The sequence below is a fragment of the Melanerpes formicivorus genome, unplaced genomic scaffold (assembly GCF_026170545.1).
Source record: "Melanerpes formicivorus ecotype bairdi unplaced genomic scaffold, bMelFor1.0.p_v2 SCAF_17, whole genome shotgun sequence".
NCBI classification, from domain to species: Eukaryota; Metazoa; Chordata; class Aves; order Piciformes; family Picidae; genus Melanerpes; species Melanerpes formicivorus.
Genome location: NW_027142369.1, coordinates 12,967,345 through 12,986,478, shown reverse-complemented (window position 1 = coordinate 12,986,478; position 19,134 = coordinate 12,967,345). Strand labels below are relative to the sequence as shown.

The window sequence follows — 19,134 nt, the reverse complement described above, 5'->3', positions numbered from 1 at the left end:
GGATGGGGCATCCACCAACTCTTTGTGAAACCTGGGCCAGCATTTCACAACCCTCACTGAGGAACAGGCAAAGCAAACAAAGATATGATATATAGAGAGCACTCTGAAACTGGAGACACAAGGGGGGAAACAAGAGTAAAAGCAGAGCCAAGACACTACAATTTATATTAGAGTAGGGCTGACAGACAAGGGAACAGACAGTGCCAAGGCAGCTGACAGTCTAGAAGGGTGACTTCCTCACCGTGCTGTGCAGGAACCCAGATGGTGCTTGGTTAACAGATGCAGACCAGCCTTTGCAGCATGGAGCTCTGCACAGGCTAATGGACCCTATCCTTTAATCCAGGCAAAAAAAACAAGATAAATTACTTGGAGCAGCAAACATCAAACTATGCTCCAAGACAGACACATCCTAACTCTAAAGGCTATAGCAAAAGGATGGATAGAACCAGACAGCTGGAGAAGGTCAGAAACACTCAAGCATGTGCTTGAATTTTCCAACTTTGTTTTCTTGGTCCAACAAGGGCAACCAGGGGTGCAGGTAGAAAGTATGTTTAAAATTCTCCTGGGCTAGGAAAGGCCAGCAGCTTGGTGCTGCTGCAGGCTCCCCAGCAAGCTGGAAAGGGTGAATTTGCTCTGCTATGGTCTGCCAGGCACATTACAGGCAACCAGTGCCCCCAGGCTTCAGTTCCCTTCAGTAAAGCTTCCCTAATGTTCTCCACAAAAAATCACCCAAGGTTCCCCTGCCCCAAGCTGAGGAGGCTCAGCCCTTTCTGCTACAGAAGATGCTGCTCCCTCCTTGCAGGTATTTCAGGATATTTTTGCATGGCAGGGTAGCAAGGACTATGCATGAGTAACAGTAGCCCTCAGGCTTGGATTCACCCATGCCTTCCACCATCCATTAGAAATGTTCCCTGGTCAGCCAGACCTCAGCTGGGACCTCTCATACCAATCATACCTGCACAGTGACAAATGTCCTCTCTCTCCTCCCGTGAACCAACAGACAACTTCACATTGCCTCACTCCAAACTGAAGAAAAAGAGGCAGAAATGCTGTGGATGGACACAACCTCTTCATTCCCCCCCCAGCCAGAGCCAGTAATTCCAGATCTTGTCTGATTGGATTCCATCTTCTTAATAGGCAGGGAGAATGAAGGTAGACCCCAAACCAAGCAAACATGTCTCCCTCTGCCCCCAGCTCTTGGAGGCAGCACTTAAGGGCTGGTAGCAAATGGGCTTGGCCAGTCTTCTTCTGACACAGGTTTAACTAGATGCATAAACATTATGAAAGGGCTGCTGTTCCAAAGTAATGTATCTGAGGATGTTACAGGGCTGCTGCTTCTCAATATACCCCACCAAAAATATCAGGCTAAAATATTAGTCCAAGTTTCCTGATGGAAGTTTCCATGTAGAAAGGTACCTGATGTCATCCCCTTCTTATGGTAAACTGCAAGCACTCAAGTTTGGGTTTTTTTTTTACCTCAAGCAACAGCTTTATTACACTTGTTTCTGAGAGCTGCTTGCTTTCAGAGCTGGGAATCACCAGGACACTCTCCAACCTTCTGTTTTACTCCTCTCTGTTCTCTTCTCTTGGTCTTGATTTCTGCTTTGAGGACAAAAGTTGATGTGCTTCCAAGAAAAGGGAAGTAGCCCTGACACATTAGTGGTTCATACTCTCTGGTTGGAAACTCCTTATCCTAGTTCACAGCTGAACAGACATATTATCAGTTTTTTGAAATGGGAACCAGGCTGCTCAGATGATTGAGCAACCTGGTCTAGTAGGAGGTGTCCCCCACCTATAGCAGAGAGAGTTGGAACTAGTTGATCTTTAAGGCCCCTTTCAAGCCAAGCCACTCTGGGATTCTATGATAAATGTATGGGCATCATTTGCCAGCACACAGCAGTCTTGTGCTGGATGGAAAAAGGGAAGAGCAGGGTGGTAAGTCAGCACCATGGGACTCAGACTCATTCAAGTCTTTTATCTCCTGGAAAATCCCTCTGTCCAAGGTCCTAGTGACAGGCATATGGCTGCTTCTCACCATACCACCAAGCAACACACTGCAGAACAAGAACAGGACTGGTCTGTGAGGCTTGTTGTCCCAGCTGGCTTCAGAGCCGAAGTAGGAACAAGTCAGGTCAACAAACGAAACAATATTAAAGAGGGAAAAGGGGCACAGCCTCCAAAACACCTTGGAATAAAGTTTGATGAAAAGAAAAAGCAATCTCTGATGTGAACAGTTCCCTTCTGGGAGCTGCTCTGTCACTGCAACAGCCCAGGTCACAGCAAGCTGGCAGAGAGGATCATTGTTGACAGGGATGCAGATGCAACATTTCTTCTAACAAGGCAAACTGTCTAAATATGAGCCTTCTCCAGCATTAAGACACAGCAATGAACAATCTGAAAAAAAGAAGTCATTCCACACAGAGTGCACATCCCTCATGAGGAACAGAAACTTGACTTAGGCACAGATTGATGATAGGAGCTTTATTACTGCTTGGGAGAGGGAAGGGGAGCTAGCAAGGGAACATATGGAACTGTATAAATTATTTGGAGCACCCAGGAAGACAGGAAAAATAATCATCTCTCTTTCTGAGGCTGCACATTTCAGTCTGCAGCTGCCTGGAACACGGACCTCACATGGCCAACGCTTTGTGCGCCAAAACTCCCATGGACACATACAGGGCAAAGCTGCAGAGGGCAGGACTGCTGCAAGCAGCAGCACTGAGAAGAAAAATTTGCCGGCTTTTCTCCTGATCCTGGCTCCTGCCAGCCTCTCTCACTGGGTTTTTTACAGTCTCAGTCCCTTCTGCTGGGATGGCAACTTTGTATGTGATTCTTTGCTCCTTTTACAGGGAGAATTGCAGGCGTGCATGTCCTCACAAAAAAGGAAATGCTCAAGTGCTCATTTAATTATCCTCATTCAAATCCCTGCTCTGCCAAAGGCTCTCTCATGAAACCAGGGGGCTCACTTGGCTTCTCTGTCTTTTTGCTTACCACTGTAAAACATGGATACCCTTTCTAAGGTAATTAAGAAGATAAATACATTAAAGATTAAAAGGCAGTCTGATGTTCCAATAACGTGCTCTAAGAGTACTTAAAATAGATCCATTTTGGGTAGCAATTAAAGAACATACCACTAACTTTTGAGTCTCAGCTCTTGCCTTCCTAATGCTGGTTATTTTTGCCCATAAAAGCATTAATCCTATCTTCCTGTAAAAATGACATTTCAAATATTCATCACCTTCCACTACTCTGCCTCCACTGCTCTGCCTCACCATTATTAACCAGTGGCAGCTGTTATATGGTTTATGCAGTGTAATTTGTGACCACAGAGCTGCCATACAGCTAGAGCTATTTTCTCTGTAAGTAACAACTCAAAGCTGCAAAAAATTTCTATCTGTTAAAAAAAAGAATCACATTCCAAAAGTGTGTTTATTATGCAAGTCATTACCTCAGTGAGAGAGCGGTATGACCTTGCATAACTGCAAGAACTAAGATCCTACACACAAAAATACACAAAACACAGACACAGAATATATCTTGGAAACTAAACATTGAGAATTATGTCATCACACTTCATAGCATCTTTCCAAACTGCCATTTTACATTTATTTTGTCTTTAAGTCCCATCTACAGGGATGGCCCAAACTCCACAGTGTACAATATCTCCATGGGCAGATGGAACTCTATAGTGAATGTTGTGGAACAAGGTAATTCAGGTGACTTCTTACAAGCTATAACATAATCACCTAGCCCCCTGTTATGATACTCCATTGCCCTGAACAGGTGGATATCAACAACACACTAATGGGCAGTTAAAGAAATGCAGACATGGATAAAAATGGGTTTAGGGTAAACAGGAGAACAAAAAGCAGTTTCAAACATACCATAAAGCCATGATGTTTGAGAAAATCCAGATGTAAAATGGAAGTGTGGATCAATGAAGAAAGAGCAAGGTGTGAAAGCACGCTGCTAGTGAACATACAAAAATTACTTCAAATGAACTCTAAAGTGAGAAAGAAGGAATCGATCTGAACATCTCAGTAACCCTTGCAAAGGGGTCTGGATCTTGATGACTTACCCTGATAAACTCTTCACAAACCCCTGAATGAAACCACCAGCCTCAGGGGCCAGAGAAGCAAGGGAAGGACAAATATAACACCAGAATCAAGCACAGAAACTAGTAAGTGTGTGTGTGTAACAGTCCAAGCTGGATTATTGTTTCTTTTAATAATTAGATCTAGAATAATAATGATTAGACTGTTCAGATTTCAATTGTATTATCAAGAAATTCTTGATTTTATCAATATGTGAGAAGTGCCTCCTCTTTGCCCATAAAACAAGACTGAGCCTAAGGATGGAGTTCCTTCTGCTAAGGTTTAAGGTTCAAATCAGTCTCTCCTCTGTTTACTGCTGTTATCTCATAATAATGTTGGTCTAGAATAAGCAGCTGGTAGCTTCAGTCAACATCTTAGAGAACCAAAGTCTACCATAACAACCTCTGCTTAGAGAAATCAAGACACACATTCAAAACATCACAACCCTACATGACTCAAGATTAAAATGTCATTGTCACTCCAAATAGCTCCATATGTTACAAATGCACAAAGCAAAGTATGGCATGCTCCAAAGCAGCAAAATTAAAGGCTTGGTAAATAGCCCTGGACCTCCTGCTGTTACTGTGGATAGCAGAAGCCCTTCATGTTGGGATGTGGAAGATAGCCAGGGACTACAGCATTAACAAATAGCTTGGTAGCCTGGGGACATTTTGGTGCTCTACCACAAAGTTCCCACACTAGTTCAAGCTAAGCTGCTGTGTATCAGCTCAAGGTTTGCAAAATAAGGATTCTCACAGACACTGGGAGAAGAGCACATTCACAGCATCCACCACCAAAAGAAGTGGAGGGGGCCTTGATCTCTGTAGAGCTGTACAAGACCTTTAATATTCATGAGGAAACCAGTCATTAGGTTTGGACCCATCTAGAACAACTGCAGTTCTCCTTGCAATGCATAAACAACCACAACAGATTAAGATATCAGGGAAAAACAATGTATTTTTATTAATTCCCAGAAAACCCAAGTTTCCTACCCCTATCATAGTATCATAGCATCATTCAGGGTTGGAAAGGACCACAAGGATCATCTAGTTCCAACCCCCCTGCCATGGGCAGGGACACCCCACACTAGATCAGGCTGGACAGAGCCTCATCCAGCCTGGTCTTAAACACCCCCAGGGACGGGGCCTCGACAGACCCTGGACAACCCATTCCAGGGTTTCACCACTCATGGTGAAGAACCTCCTCCTCACATCTAGCCTGAATCTCCCCACCTCCAGCTATGATGCTACCACACACCACATACATACAGATGAAGAAACAAGGAGATTAAGGTCAAAGTTTTTTCATACAGAGAGGTCCCAAAGTACTGCTCTGTCCTTCACTTGTAATCTCTGAAGATATCTGAACAGGACACCAAAGAGACCCCAAAGCATATTCAGACTTTCCTTCTCCAGAGTTGCAGGCCATCAGAATGGCTTTTAGAGGATCAAATTCTGTTTCATAAAGACATGTAATCTTCTGCTTTAATTTTTGCCTAAATATTGTTGGTTAGAGAGTCAGCTGATGGACTGTAAAACTGACAGCCTTGTTACTGGCACTTATAAATTGGTTTTGCCCAGCTGGTGTTAATGTAGGACCATCTGACTTCCCAGAATTGACATTTTTAATGATTCTGTTTCTCCAGCACTTTCTCATTGACCACCACAAAAAAAAAAATCCAAATTGTCTTTTGCTCAGCTGAGCTGTTTGCAGATCAAGTTACTCATTCTTTAGGGATCTGCAGTGTGTCAGCCATCAGACCAAGCAAACTCAATAATAACTGACTTGAGAATAGCTGCTCCAGTACTTCTGGGCTCTTCTGTGCTATAGATTTTACGTTAAACGTCAAAATTCTGAAGGCCAGAGGACAGATGCATCCCCAGGCAATGAGCTTATGTGCCAAGTATTACAAAAATGGAAAATGCCAACTGTAAAAGCTTTGTGCTTAGCTAGTATACAATTGTCTTTCTTCCGGTCTTCCTTTCCTATGCCATATCCCAGGTCAAGCAGAACAACACCTCCTTCCTCAACCACATTTCACTGACACAAGAGGGGAAATTCACCACATCTCAGCACTATTAGGTGAAGGAATGGAAGTGCAGAGCTCTGCCCTGGGATGCCCAATGAGACAAGCTGTGGGCTGAGTCAGGCAGGAGCACAGCACCCCTGACCCAGCTGCATTCAGAACTGCAGCTCCCCCCACCAGGGGCTGTGTCTGGGGACATCCAGCAGTTATGAACTCATCTTCAAATTAAAGTCAAGTTAATTTTAGCTTCAGAGAAAAAGCACTTAAAGAAAATGCATTTCAAAGAGGCTGTTTTAGATGAAAAGCACTTAGAGAAAAAGAGTTTCAAAGAGAAATAGTCCATGCACATGTCCAGCAGATGCAGATCTAAAGCTTTACAAGCCCTTCACAGTGAGTCTGTTCTCTCCAGGCACTCCAGCAGAACAATGCAGGCAGCTCTTCTGGCCTCCTGCCAGATTTGGTAGATTTCTTCTCTTCTTAAGATTCCACGTTCTGCTGACACTGCTACACAATTTTCCAGCCCTTCCTGTTCTCCCCATATGGCTGTTGCAATAGGACAAGGGGTGATGATTTTAAACTAGAAAAGGAGAGATTCAGACTGCATAGAAGGAAGGATTTTATGATGAGGGTAGTGAGACACAGGCACAGGTTGACCAGACAGGTGGTAGATGCCCCATCCCTAGAAACATTTGAAGTCAAGGTGGACAGGGCTCTGAGCAGCCTCAGTGTTGCTCAGAAAGTGTCCCTGCTTATTGCAGGAGGATTGGGCTAGATAACCTTTAAAGGTCCCTTCCAACCCAAACCATTCTGTAATTTTATGATTCTATTTCTATAAATTAAATACTCTTAGGAGCACTGTGGGCATCAGCACATTGTAGATGGGGAAGGAAGCAATACCAGAGAGCCATTAAGTTTGTCTAGACAGAAAAAGAATAAATAGCTCTTTACATAACTGTTTACCTAGTGGAATAAGAGGAGTGAGTCACAAGTAGAGAGACTGATCCCACTACATCTCCTCTTTTCTTGCCCATAGCACTCCTGCATGGAAGTCCCACCCAACTCTTAAAGATGAACTCAGTTTAGCCAGAGCCTCATCCTTCCCCCCACTGCTGCTTGCACAGACTTAAACAGCTTAAAAAAGAAAAGCATTCCAAACCATTTGGATCTGGTGACAAATTTCCTAGCTAGGCATCTCCAGAGAACACTGAAATTCATGTCTGCCCAGTCCTTCAAGTGCTTAGACTCAGTGCCCTGCAGCTGACCCAACTTCACAGGGAGCTCCTCCAATTTGCATGAGTGTCAGTAAAACATAAGTTAAGGTGAAAAATCCTGCCTTTTCCCACACAGCCAATTTATACCATGTCTGAAATTTTTTGAAAGATGGCCCTTCCAAGGTATAGGAACAAGAGAAGGTGACAGAGGATGAAAGCTGCAGGATGATGCAGTATTAAACATCAGAAACTGAACTACACCCACATGTTTAGAAGCAGATGTCTGGAAGAGATGCTGCAAAGTGCATCCTCTAGCATGGGTCTGTGCTAGGGCAAGGACCCCTCATAACAAATGCTATTACACAAGGACTGTTAAAGCTCCCTATTTTTTCATAGCCCAGGCCTGCTTATTTTTTGTGCATGATTATTACAGCCTCTCCAGCCAGGTAAATTTACTGCACACTGGAGACAGCTTCAGATCACCGCTTTCCCACATACCTCGTTTACCAAAACAACCGATGGGCATCTCCCACCCTGAGCCTCTTCTTCCAGTAGCAAAGGGCTGGAAATGCAGCCATGACTCCAGTTTAGACCTGCATCAGCTATGAACAGAGCTGTGCCTGATGACTTATGCAGAACATTCCCCTCCACAGTCACAAAGTTCATTGCAACAGCCTATGTCATACACAGCAGAATTTTTACCCACCTCTAGAGACCCTTCTACAGAAACTAAGCACTGCCAGGTACCCTGTTCTAGGAACAAGACTCCCATTAGAGCCCTCCAGGGACATTGCATCAGCCAAGATGCTTAAATGCACCAAGATCCTTGAAGAGCTATTAGTGCCATCTTCCTCTGTGCTGCAGATGATGTCTGGTGTGTGGGGACACACCTGGGAGTCTGAAAAATGCTGCTTCTCTTGAACACATCACAAAGCATTGGCACCCTTAGCCAGGATTCAGAGACACAGCTCTGGCAAGCCACCCATTATGGTACTTAAGATACTGAACCTGGCAAACAGCTTCAGATGATTAATGGAATCATACAATGCTAGGGTTTGGAAGAGAATCTCCAGAGACTGAGTCCAACACCCTGGAAAAGCAGGACATGGGGCAGGTCACACAGGAATGCATCCAGGCAGGTTTTGAAGATCTCCAGAGAAGGAGGCTCCACAACCTCTCAGGGCAGCCTGTTCCAGTGCTCTGCAACCCTCACAGTAAAGAAGTTCTTTCTCACATTGCGATGGAACTTCGTCTGAGTTTATGCCCATTGTCCCTCCTCCTATCACTGGCTATCACTAAAAGGAGACTGGCTCCATCCTCCTGACAGTCACCCTTCAGAAATTTGTAGATATCGATAAGGTCTCACTCAGCCCCCTCTTCTCCAGACTAAACAGCCCCAGGTGTCCCAGTCTTTCCTTGTACAGAGAAGCTCTAGTACCCTACTCATTTTCGTAGCCCTCCACTGAACTCTCTCTGGTAGTTTCCTGCTCCTCCTGAACTGGGGAGCCCAGACCTGTACACAATACCTCAGATGTGGTCTAATAGCTTAATGCTACCTTCTCACTATTGCTAGCAGTTGTCCAGAGCTCACCGAGACAGCCAACTGCACCTGAATGCAGAAAATATGCTGCTGCTTTCACATTTTCTTTCAAGACACCATAAAGATCCTGCACCAAGGAAATAAGTAAGGTAAGACCACAAAGCTTCTGATGTGATTCCACCATAAGCCTGTTTTCTTGTGTATTTTTCTCTTGTGCATTGTACTGTCAGGTATCTCTTGTCAAAGCCAATCAGAAAGCCTTAAAGACTTACAATTGCTTCCCTCATACAGCTCTTGTCCAGACTGATTGGACAACAGGACACATGAAACCAGCTAATATGATGTTTTTCAAGGAAGAGTTAGTAGGATAAGGAGATACTAGACCTGATGTAAACTCAATCTACCTTCAAAGAGCAACTCTCCCACAGAGTTCTTGAAATACACTCATTGATTCAATTCAAAGGAAGGTAACAGTACTAAAACAGGCTTGAAACAGCATTACTGGGAGAGAATCATCAGGTTAAATCAGAATTAAACATCCAGGGAAAGTCACAGTTCTTATAAAACAATGTATAAAAGAGTTTTGGGGTTTCTTTCTTTGATGAGCTTCTCAAAACAGCCAGTTCTCTAAGAGTCAAAGAGATCTTCTATATAGATGTGGCTCAACTCCCACCAATTCACCTGAAATATTGGAAATGGAATATGCTTGGAAAAGATCCCAGTGCTCTTAGCCAAGCTGGACAAGTTCCTTTCTAAACTCTACCTTGTCCCACACCAGCTTGGACTTGCATCAGATGGACATCACACACATAAACACGGACAAACTATTTGCAGGTGGAATAAATTAGTCCAGACATTGAACACAGTGCCTATATGTACAGGAGAAATAAACGGTATAAAACTTCATAGAGACTTTGCAGGCTTTTTTGTCTTGCTTAACACTGACAGCAAAGGGTCATGGCTGGACCACACATATCTTCAAAATGCCAGAAAAGTCTCACCTATAAAAATGGTGCAGAAGCAGCAAATGGATTGAAGAGCAACTACCCAAATAACCTACTCACTTTGTCCTCACAGGGCATATATCCTTGCACCAACCTATTTCAGGCAAAGGGAATTGAAATTTCCCCAGGAATCTCAGCTGAGAAGTTATTTATTAGTCTACCCTTGGAGCAAGAAAATACAAAGCTCCAGGAACACAGGAGGAGATCTGGAGTATTCAGAGCAGCTCTCCCCAAAATGAAAACTAAGGTCACACTGCCTAGGATCCACCCTAGTTCAATTAGTTGTCACTGGTGGATGGAGTTTCCTCAGAAACAAACCTGCACTGCCTAGCTTGAGAATCAACCTGTGAGACTTCACAGCAGGAGGGACTATCCCACGCAAAACAAAGAGCCTCTGTAAGGATAAAGGAAAAGGCATTTTTTCTCTTACCCAGACCCTGGTTCTGTTGCTCCCACTCAATGGTGTCAGGAACCTGGTAGGACACTCCAGCCAGCTGGGCTACAGGGTTTTCCAGGCCAGCTATGGGCTCCTGGGAAGTCTCGCCTGGAAGCGTGAAACCTGGCAGCTCCGTGTCACCCTCCATACTTTCATCCATCAAATCCATGTCTTTGTCCTCCTCATCTTCCTCTTCCTCTTCTTCCTCCTCCTCCTCCTCTTCCTCACCCTCTGTCCAGGGAGATACAAAAGCAACATAAGTAAAGATCCCACAAGACAGTTGGTTCACGCATCTCTACCAGAGAACACCAAGACAGCCAGCTGATACTACTTCTCCAAAGGCAGCCCAGCTGAACAAACCTGGGCGTATTTTCTAGGAGGTAAGGCAACCAAAAGGATTAATTTGGAAGAGTTCACCACTTTTTGAAGTTGCTAAGTAACAGTAAGGTGTTGTCTTAGACTGTCAAATGCATTAGTGAGAAATACTGTTCTTTTGCTTCCTAACTGCAGAATGCAGACAAGCAGGTATACAAATACCTGAGTATATATAACTACTCCACTTTCTGCTCAACTAATTTCAGCTCAAGTGAGGCCCATTTCCCTGGTTTCCAATCTTGGAGGCAGCAATAAGTTGGTTCTATTCTTAACTTCTATTAAGCCTTTCACAGCTCTGGAAAGGATGCTGCTTTCCAGCCCAATTAGACTGATACAGCCCTCCTCCAGAAAAAGCATCTTGCTTTGATGTGCACTGGCAGATGGCTCATGGGTGAGAGAAAACAGTGGTGATGGTAGTGATCCTCAGCAGGATGCTCAGCAGGTTTCTAACAGCGCTCCTGTCACAACGGATTTACACCAAAGCTATGACCAAGGAAAGCTTAATTCTGTACTGGAAAGAAGGCAGCACAGCCAGAACTTCACACGAGAGCACGTAAACATGACACTGAAGAAATCAGAGTCATAGAAAAGTTTGGGTTGGAGGGGACCTTGAAAGAACATCTAGTCCAAACCCACCTGGAATAACCAAGCTGCTCAGAGCATGACCCCTGATGTTTCCCATGATGGGGCATCCGCCACCAATTTGAGCAACCTGTGCCAGTGTCTCACCACCCTGTAACAAAACCTCTTCCTTCCAGTCTGACTCTCCCTCTTTTAGTTTAAAACAATCACCTCTTGTCCTCTAACAACAGGCCCTGCTAAAAAGATTGTCCCCATCTTTCTTATAGGGCCCTATTAAGCACTGAAAGGTCTCCCCAGAGCCTTCTCTTCACCAGGCTGAACAATCCTAACTCTCTTTCCTCACAGGAAGATTCCTCACAGGGCCATTTCTGTGGCCTCAGCTGGACCTGCTCCAACAGGGCCAGCAACATAATCTTCTCCCAAAGCTAATGGAACTGTCGACGTATATAGAGAGAAACATTTAAGCCACATTTCATTGCTGGGATCTAAAATGGCAAAACAAGAATGACTACACTGGATCAAATCAAAGACCCTTTCTGCTCTCATCCTATTTCTCACCACAACTAGCCACAGATGCTGAAGAAAGGCTAGAGCAGGACACAGCAAGCCAGCCTTCCCACAGTCTCTCTTTCCATCTTTTAGTTCTTAAAGACCCAAAGACTTCCTGAGCCAGAATTTGTATATGAGTTATCTAACAGCTGCAAATGGAGATACCCATATGAAAAGACAGCATCTGGAATAAGGACATGTTCTGAATTTCTGATGGTTAGTTTTTCAAAGCTGAAAACTACACCACAGTATGTATGCACTTCCTGTAATTTACATGAAGCTCAGTCCTGCATAAAATCTCTTCCCTGATGTACAGAGATTATGAGCATCCATCACACTGCATCTGACCAACTGGTTTAACCAGGGGCCTAAGACCATGTTAAAAATTAATGATCCAACTAAATTAACATTTGTCATTTAGATACCCCTTTATTTCTGTTGGAGTTGTACCACACACAGGTTAGGTGTTGCAATATGATAGAGCAGCTAAAATAGAACATCTCGTATCACACCTACTATAAGTAAAGCAGATGATGCTTCACTCCTCTCCTTTCAGCTGTGGGATGCAATTGCACTCCAGCACAACCTTTCCATTGTAACACCTGAGAAACAAACTGGGGAACTTGGGGGAAGCTATTTAGTTGGTGTTTATCTGTCTTAAATTAACTGGGAAGAGCTAGCCTCCTTCCTTTGGAGTCTACTTCACAGATAGGAATACCTAGAGAAATCAGTGTACATTATAAAACCACAGTGCTCACTGTGCTGGTACATGGCACCTCCTTCCCCTCCAATTCAGGAATTTGCTTTCAAACATTGTATGTTTTTTCCAGCTCACCAGATGAGAGACTCCCACTTGCCACCTTTCAAATTCTAGCCCTACATTTCCTCCAAACAAGCTGCTGTTTGAATTTAGCTGCATCATCCTGATATAGCCTGGCTTTAGGTACCTGAAAAGGAGTGATTGCTCCTGCAGAAAACGATACCTCACAGAGCATCTGATGGAGGTTACAGGAATGCAGTTAGTCCCATTACGTTTTATAGGCAGTTTCTGTCTCATAATGTGCTCGTTGTTTCAAATCAACATAAGAATTTCTCTATCAAAATGCATGTTTTCATACAAAATGCACAGCTTCTGACAACTGAGAATGGCACCTGGAGAGTGCTTGCAGAAAACCTGCAAAGACAAGTTAGTGTAGGCTTTTGCCTCTATTGCCTCTACTGAGAGCAACACAGCTATAAACGTTTCTACACTTTAATAGCAAAGATACTAACAGCCAAGAGCACAGGAGAGAAGAAATGTGCACAGATATTTTCCCTACATGGACAGGGGAAAAAAACAGCCAAGATTAAACAGGGATCAGATTTTTATCTCTGAAAAACTAGTTCGGGACAAGGTCTTTAGAAGCTTTTTGTGATTTTAGCAAACCAAATCCAAGACACCTGCCAAGATCTAGCTTTGAAGCAGTAGGTAGCTATCTCTGTGTCTCCCAGGTCTAGCAGGCAGCCAAGCTGAACACCCAAATTGAAAGTGCCAAGGCTACTTATCACGTCTGATTATCACCAAGCTACATCAATCACTATGCAGCGACAGCAGAAAGATGTGAATAATGTGGTCCTTGCAGCACATCCGCTGCAAAGAGAAATGAAAAGGCTCTTAGCTTGTTCCATCCTCCTCTCCAGCACACTCCTACTTCTGAAAATAGGTTTTTAACCCCCCATCCCAACATGCCAACAGCTTGCCTTGCTGCAAGGTACAGTGCAGAGCACCACTTGGTGGTCACAAGGAGAAATCTACATTTCCAAACAATTCACAGACTTCACAAACATTGGATTTCAGAAGCAAAGGTGCAACAGGAGCCCAACAGGTGTGGGCAGGCTGTGCAAATGCCCAGTGGCCTCCTAAGATGGAAAACAGAAGCTCTGCGCATCACACAGCTGAGCCTCAAACTAGAGGTTTGGGCTCTACATAAGAGCCTTTTACAAAAACTACATTTTCCCACCTAAATTAGTATTTTAGCCTTTCAGAGATCTCAGCAGCAGCTTGAAAGAAAAGCACAAAAGACTGAGAAGCAAGGACTGAAAAGGCAAAACCCCACAGATGCAGAGGCATCCAGATTTTCAGTGCATTTGCAGCCCATTGTGAACTATTTTGCATATCACAGAATCATTCAGGTTGGAAAAGGCTCTTAAGATCATTGAGTTCAACCATTAACCCAGCACTACTAAGTCCACCACTAAACTGTGTCACTCAGCACCATATCTACATGTGTTTTAAGTCCTTCCAGGGATGGCAGCTCCACCACTTCCCTGGGCAATCTATTCCAGGGCTTGAAAACCCCTTCAGTGATTTTTTTTTTTCTCCAAATGGCAAACCTAAACTTCCCCTGGGGCAACTTGATGCCATTTTCTCTTGCTTTGCCACTGGGAAAAAAGACTGATCCCCACCTCACTACAACTTCCCTTCAGGTTGTAGAGAGCAAGAGGGTCTCCCCAAGCCTCCTGTTCTCCAGGCTAAACAAACCCAGTTCCCTGAAACTGTAGACACTCTTCGGTTTATGTCATCTAACAAATAGAAAAATATGCAACAAAACACTAATGCCCAGGGTCAAGTTCTAGTCTCCAACACAAAAAACCCCAAAAAGTATAAAGTTTTCTTGGTCACAGCTATGAATCTATCCAAATCCAGCATTCACCTAGAACCCAGCTACAGGAACACTTTTGATGATCTGACAATGGTCAAAAGAGCCCTTTGCTCACTGAAGCAGACAGCAGCACCTGCTGCAGTTTCTGCTGTGAACCACCCCTTTTCTATAGGTCTTCATACACTACACATAAGCTGATCCTGTTACTCTGTCTGAATGCACCAAATCCTAGCTTTTGGAGGGATGGTATCCTGTCTCCTCTCCTGGTAACACCAGGAGACTTCATAACTGAAACAGCTGTAGTCCAAGCAGGTGCCCATATTTTTTTTGTACTGAAGTTAGGGTAACACAAGAGTAGTGTAGCGCAGTTAGAGCCTCCTAAACAGTGAAGAAATCCAAAATATGCCACTCTGATAGACAAAATAAGCACTGCCCTCTGTAAAGCTGTCTCTGCTTTGCCTTCACTGAAGCAGGAAAGCCAACAGCTCCCTGCTGTGACAGCCATATAACCTAAGAAAGAATACAAGCAGCAGGAAGCCCCAGGAAAATGAGATTCTTAGTTCACCTATCAAAGATTTTAGTTTTTAATAACTTGACAGCTTTGTAGCAGGTATGCAAAGTTGCAGGTTTGGAGAAGCTGTAGGAGATCATCAAGAAAACAATTCTGAGACAAAACAACAAGTTTTTAATGACATTTTTGGGAGTTCACAGCTTTATTAATAGTCACCAGAAACAGCAACGGTTGGGTACTGATCCATTAGCAACATTGGTGATATCCATAGAATAGGATTTGTTATTTTGGGGTGGCAAAAGCTCCCTAAACTTGCTTAAAAACAAAAAAAAAAAAAAAAAGCTTTTTCACTACAAAACTGTACCTATCCATAATGACTTCGGTGGCTTTGAAGAGGGAAATGAGCTCAGCTCACCCCTCCTTCATGAGGCATTTCCCTGACCCAACAAGAACCCACAACCAGCAGTGTCTGGAGCAGTTGGACAAGAGCCAGCATCTCCCAGCCCATGACAACAGCCAGGCCCTCCCAAATCAACTGCAAAAAGAGACCTTAGCACCTTTAGACTGTTCCATAATGCAGAGAAGAGGAACACAGGCCCAAGTTTTTCTCATGGAAACTCAAAGCACCAATTGGTCCTCACAGATGGCTTCAGTCATGTTTCACAGCTGTAGAACTCCGCACCCCTGAACAGGTAGAATCACATTGCAGAATAGTTGAAGGCAAGAAGTTGGGATTTAGAGAAATCTTACAAGGAGCTAGGATTATTTAGTCTGGAGAAAAGAAGGCTCAGGGGAGACTTTATTGCTCTCCATAATTACTTGAGGGGAGGATGTAGGGAGGTGGGTGTTGGTCCCTTCCAAGTAACAAGTGACAGAACAAGCATAACTCAGGTGACAGCAGGGGAAGTTCAGGTTGGGTATTAGGAAAAGAAAATCCTTCCCTAGAAGAGTGGTCAGGCATTGGAAAAGGCTGCCCAGAGAAGCAGCAGAGTCACCATCCCTGGAGGTGTTAAAACAATTGTGTAGACATGGCACTTCAGCACATGGTGTCAGGGTTGTGTTGGGTTGACAGCTGGATTTGGTGATCTTGGAAGTATTTTCCAATCTTAATGATTGTATGGTAAGTTAGAGTGGGACCTCTGGCATTTTTTGTTGGAAGAAGCCTTCACTGAGGGGGAAAATTTCTATCCTTCAATATTTTCTGCTCATGTTTGTAAGCACTTTTACTCTTCAGGAGATTCAAGAAGCCATCATTTGTCAGGTTTAACGCACAAGAGAAACATCTTGCTGTGCCCTGAGCAGGAAGGTAATAGATTCACTCAGTCACACACTGAATTCAAACTGGGGGGTGAGGGAGGGAAACAAACAACAAAAAAAGACCCAAAAGTAATAAGGTGGTCACAGGACAAAACCTGGAGTTCTCATTGTCCCTGTCCTTTCCCTTCACAGCCCCCACCCCTCCAAACTCAGAGAGCAATGATGTCTAGCCACTAACACTGAGCATTGTTATGCTTTATGATCATCTAAGCTGTGATTTTACACAGTAGCAGTGATGTAGGATCTGAGGACCTAGAAGCACCTGATGAATGCAAAGTAGTTTGTGATTAACCAGCAGTGGATGCTAATTGGTTTCCAGTGGTGAGCCACTCTTTGCATGACTTTAGGGGGATACAGCATCTGAAGACCTCTTCTTTACAAGCACTGAGCAAAGGCTCCCATGAGCTGAGTGATGGCACCAGGGAATGCAGATCTAGAATCAACCTGGATACATGAGCTATAGCTCTACAGAGCTATAGAACATGACACTTATCTGCCTCTTGACAGGGGAAGATTGCATTCACACACTACAGATAAAAATTCTACTTTTCAAGATCCTTTTACCAGCCAAAATATGGCCGAGAACTTGGGATCTGCTTTGATCTCTGCAACAGCCCCAGAGAGAGCAAATTATCCCTCTAAGAGGTACTGTTATGCTGCCTCTCAGGGCAATGATTTGGTCAAAGTTAACCTCTTCTCTTCATCCACAGGTCTTGCCATGGAGCAGAGCAAGAGAATGCGTGTTAAATTACAGACTTCAAAAGGCTGCAACAGGAGCAGTCAAGTATTAACTTGTGCCCCAACTACAATCACCCTGCAGCATGAAATATGGAATGATGTGAAAAAAGTCCCACCCTCTCCCAGAGCTACTGCACCAGGGTGAGAATACCAGCATTCTTTTCACAGATGGGCCATGCATCTAACTAGGGAGGTGACTTCTCTTCCTCATTGCGTGTAGTGGAGCCATTCACAGAGGAACAGGGCAGCAGGGGTAGACTGAAGTGTCTCATCCACCATGCACCCCATAGCTTATCCCAACATCCATACAGCAGCACTGGACCTCAGTCACCCATGTGTGCATAGTGTAAAGGGAGCAGTGGAGTGTAAATAACAATACAACTGGGGAAGGAGCTCTAGGACTACCTTCTTTTGCCAGAACTGGAGGCATTGAGAAGCCAGCCAAATGCTTTCTTCCAGCAAGGAACAGTTTCTGCCTTGCTTTTACAATCACAGTTGACTGTCAAGGCAGGAAGGCCTTCCTAGGATAACTCTTATTATTAATCTGCTGCTTCCACATGATCAGCAGTAACATCACCATCCAACAGCTCCAAAACACTGCCAAGAACAATCACTTGTGACAGCTTGGAAGGAGAGGGTGGGTAGGAATGTAGATGGGCTTTCACCATATGGACAGCTTTATGGGCCAAGTACTATACCATGGTGGGTTGAGATCCCCAAGCAAGCCATGGATGCAGGAACTAAGCAAAATTATTAGGGTAAAACCCCCACACTGATGAGAACAGCTAAACCCAGCTATTTTCACTGCAAAGCTCTCCAGAGTATTTGCAGAACATGCTGTATGAACATAGTCTTAAATGATTTGCTCTGGAAGGGAAGCCAAATCAAGCATGGCCTCTTATGGGAAGTATCAGCATCTAGTGTACTGCAGAGCCAAGAAAAGGGACTACTAAGAAGGGTGGGATCCTACCACACAAAGCAAGATAACTTATATGGTTACGTTTCAAGAGAAGAGAAAATTACATCTCCAAAGCTTTTCAAAACAGAAGAAAATCCTTGCTACATCTAAGAGAAGGAGCAGGGGAACAAATCCCTGGTAGCTGAGTTGAGCTGATGTTTGAGCTGCAGAAAGCCTTCAGCCTTTGCTTACTAAAGGCCAAGCACTGCAGAAGCCACTTTCCAGTAAAGGGCTCTTCAACATTGAAAAGACCATACAAGGAGAGATTTGGATTCTGGTCCTAACATATTTCTCCCCACCAAATCTGAGGGGATTCACACTTGCTAAAATATTTTAGTCCTAGCTCATCCCTTGTCACAGAGGATCTGAGGCACTGAAGTGCTTTGGGGAGGAGAGGAACAACAGATATTCCAGTAGGGACCACAGATCTGCTTCTGAATTAAGATCAGAAATAATCATTCTTAAGAGCTGCATTTCCAGCAGCATTCACCACAGTTACTTTCACAGTGAGCCAAGCTAGAGAGAGTTGGTTGAGCATCACAAGCCTATTTTAAAAAGGAAGAAAAAGAAACACAAACCAGAATGGTGCAGAAAACACAGCATTGACTTTAAGTCTGATCCCTAGCTTGCTGCAGAACTGCTCTTCTAACCTGAGGTATGCACTTGAACTAATCAGTGTAAAAATGAAGGCAAGCAATATGATCAGGTCAAGGCATTTAAATCAGTTCAGATTTATGTACCATGACCACAAAGTGAACAGGGCAGAAGAAGAGAAAGTAAATACAGAATTTACTCCTCTCAACAAAATGATCTTGTGTGGAAAAGGGCTGTGGGCGTTGTTCCTTTTTTCACTCACAAAAAATAAGCCCCAGAGACATCAGTTTCATTCTCTTGCAAAAAGCTGTTTGAAGCATCTCTTGAAAAGTATTCATTTCAATGACACTGCCCAAGAAAGAAACGGCCAACAGCCCAGGAACTAAGAAAACATTTAAGCTTCATTTTCTAGACAAACCCAGCATGGATCCATCACAGAATACACAGATTAGGAGGTAGATTCGTTATTATAGGCAGCAGTCTCCATGGTACCAAGGTCCTGTCAGAAGCCAGAATGGAAGATGACTGCAAGCCCAACTCAGCTCACTTCTAGTCAC

The 19,134-nt window shown here is 44.0% G+C and overlaps 1 protein-coding gene across 3 annotated transcripts in view; it reads right to left on the bottom strand.

Annotated features, from left to right (window-relative positions):
- Nucleotides 1-19,134, bottom strand: part of ARMH4 (armadillo like helical domain containing 4) — a 74,050-nt gene that overhangs the window by 36,883 nt on the left and 18,033 nt on the right. For all 3 annotated transcript variants that reach the window (XM_068148997.1, XM_068148996.1, XM_068148998.1), the window contains exon 5: nt 10,306-10,542. In XM_068148997.1, coding sequence (XP_068005098.1) covers nt 10,306-10,542 — 237 coding nt within the window. The remainder of the gene's footprint in view (nt 1-10,305; nt 10,543-19,134) is intronic.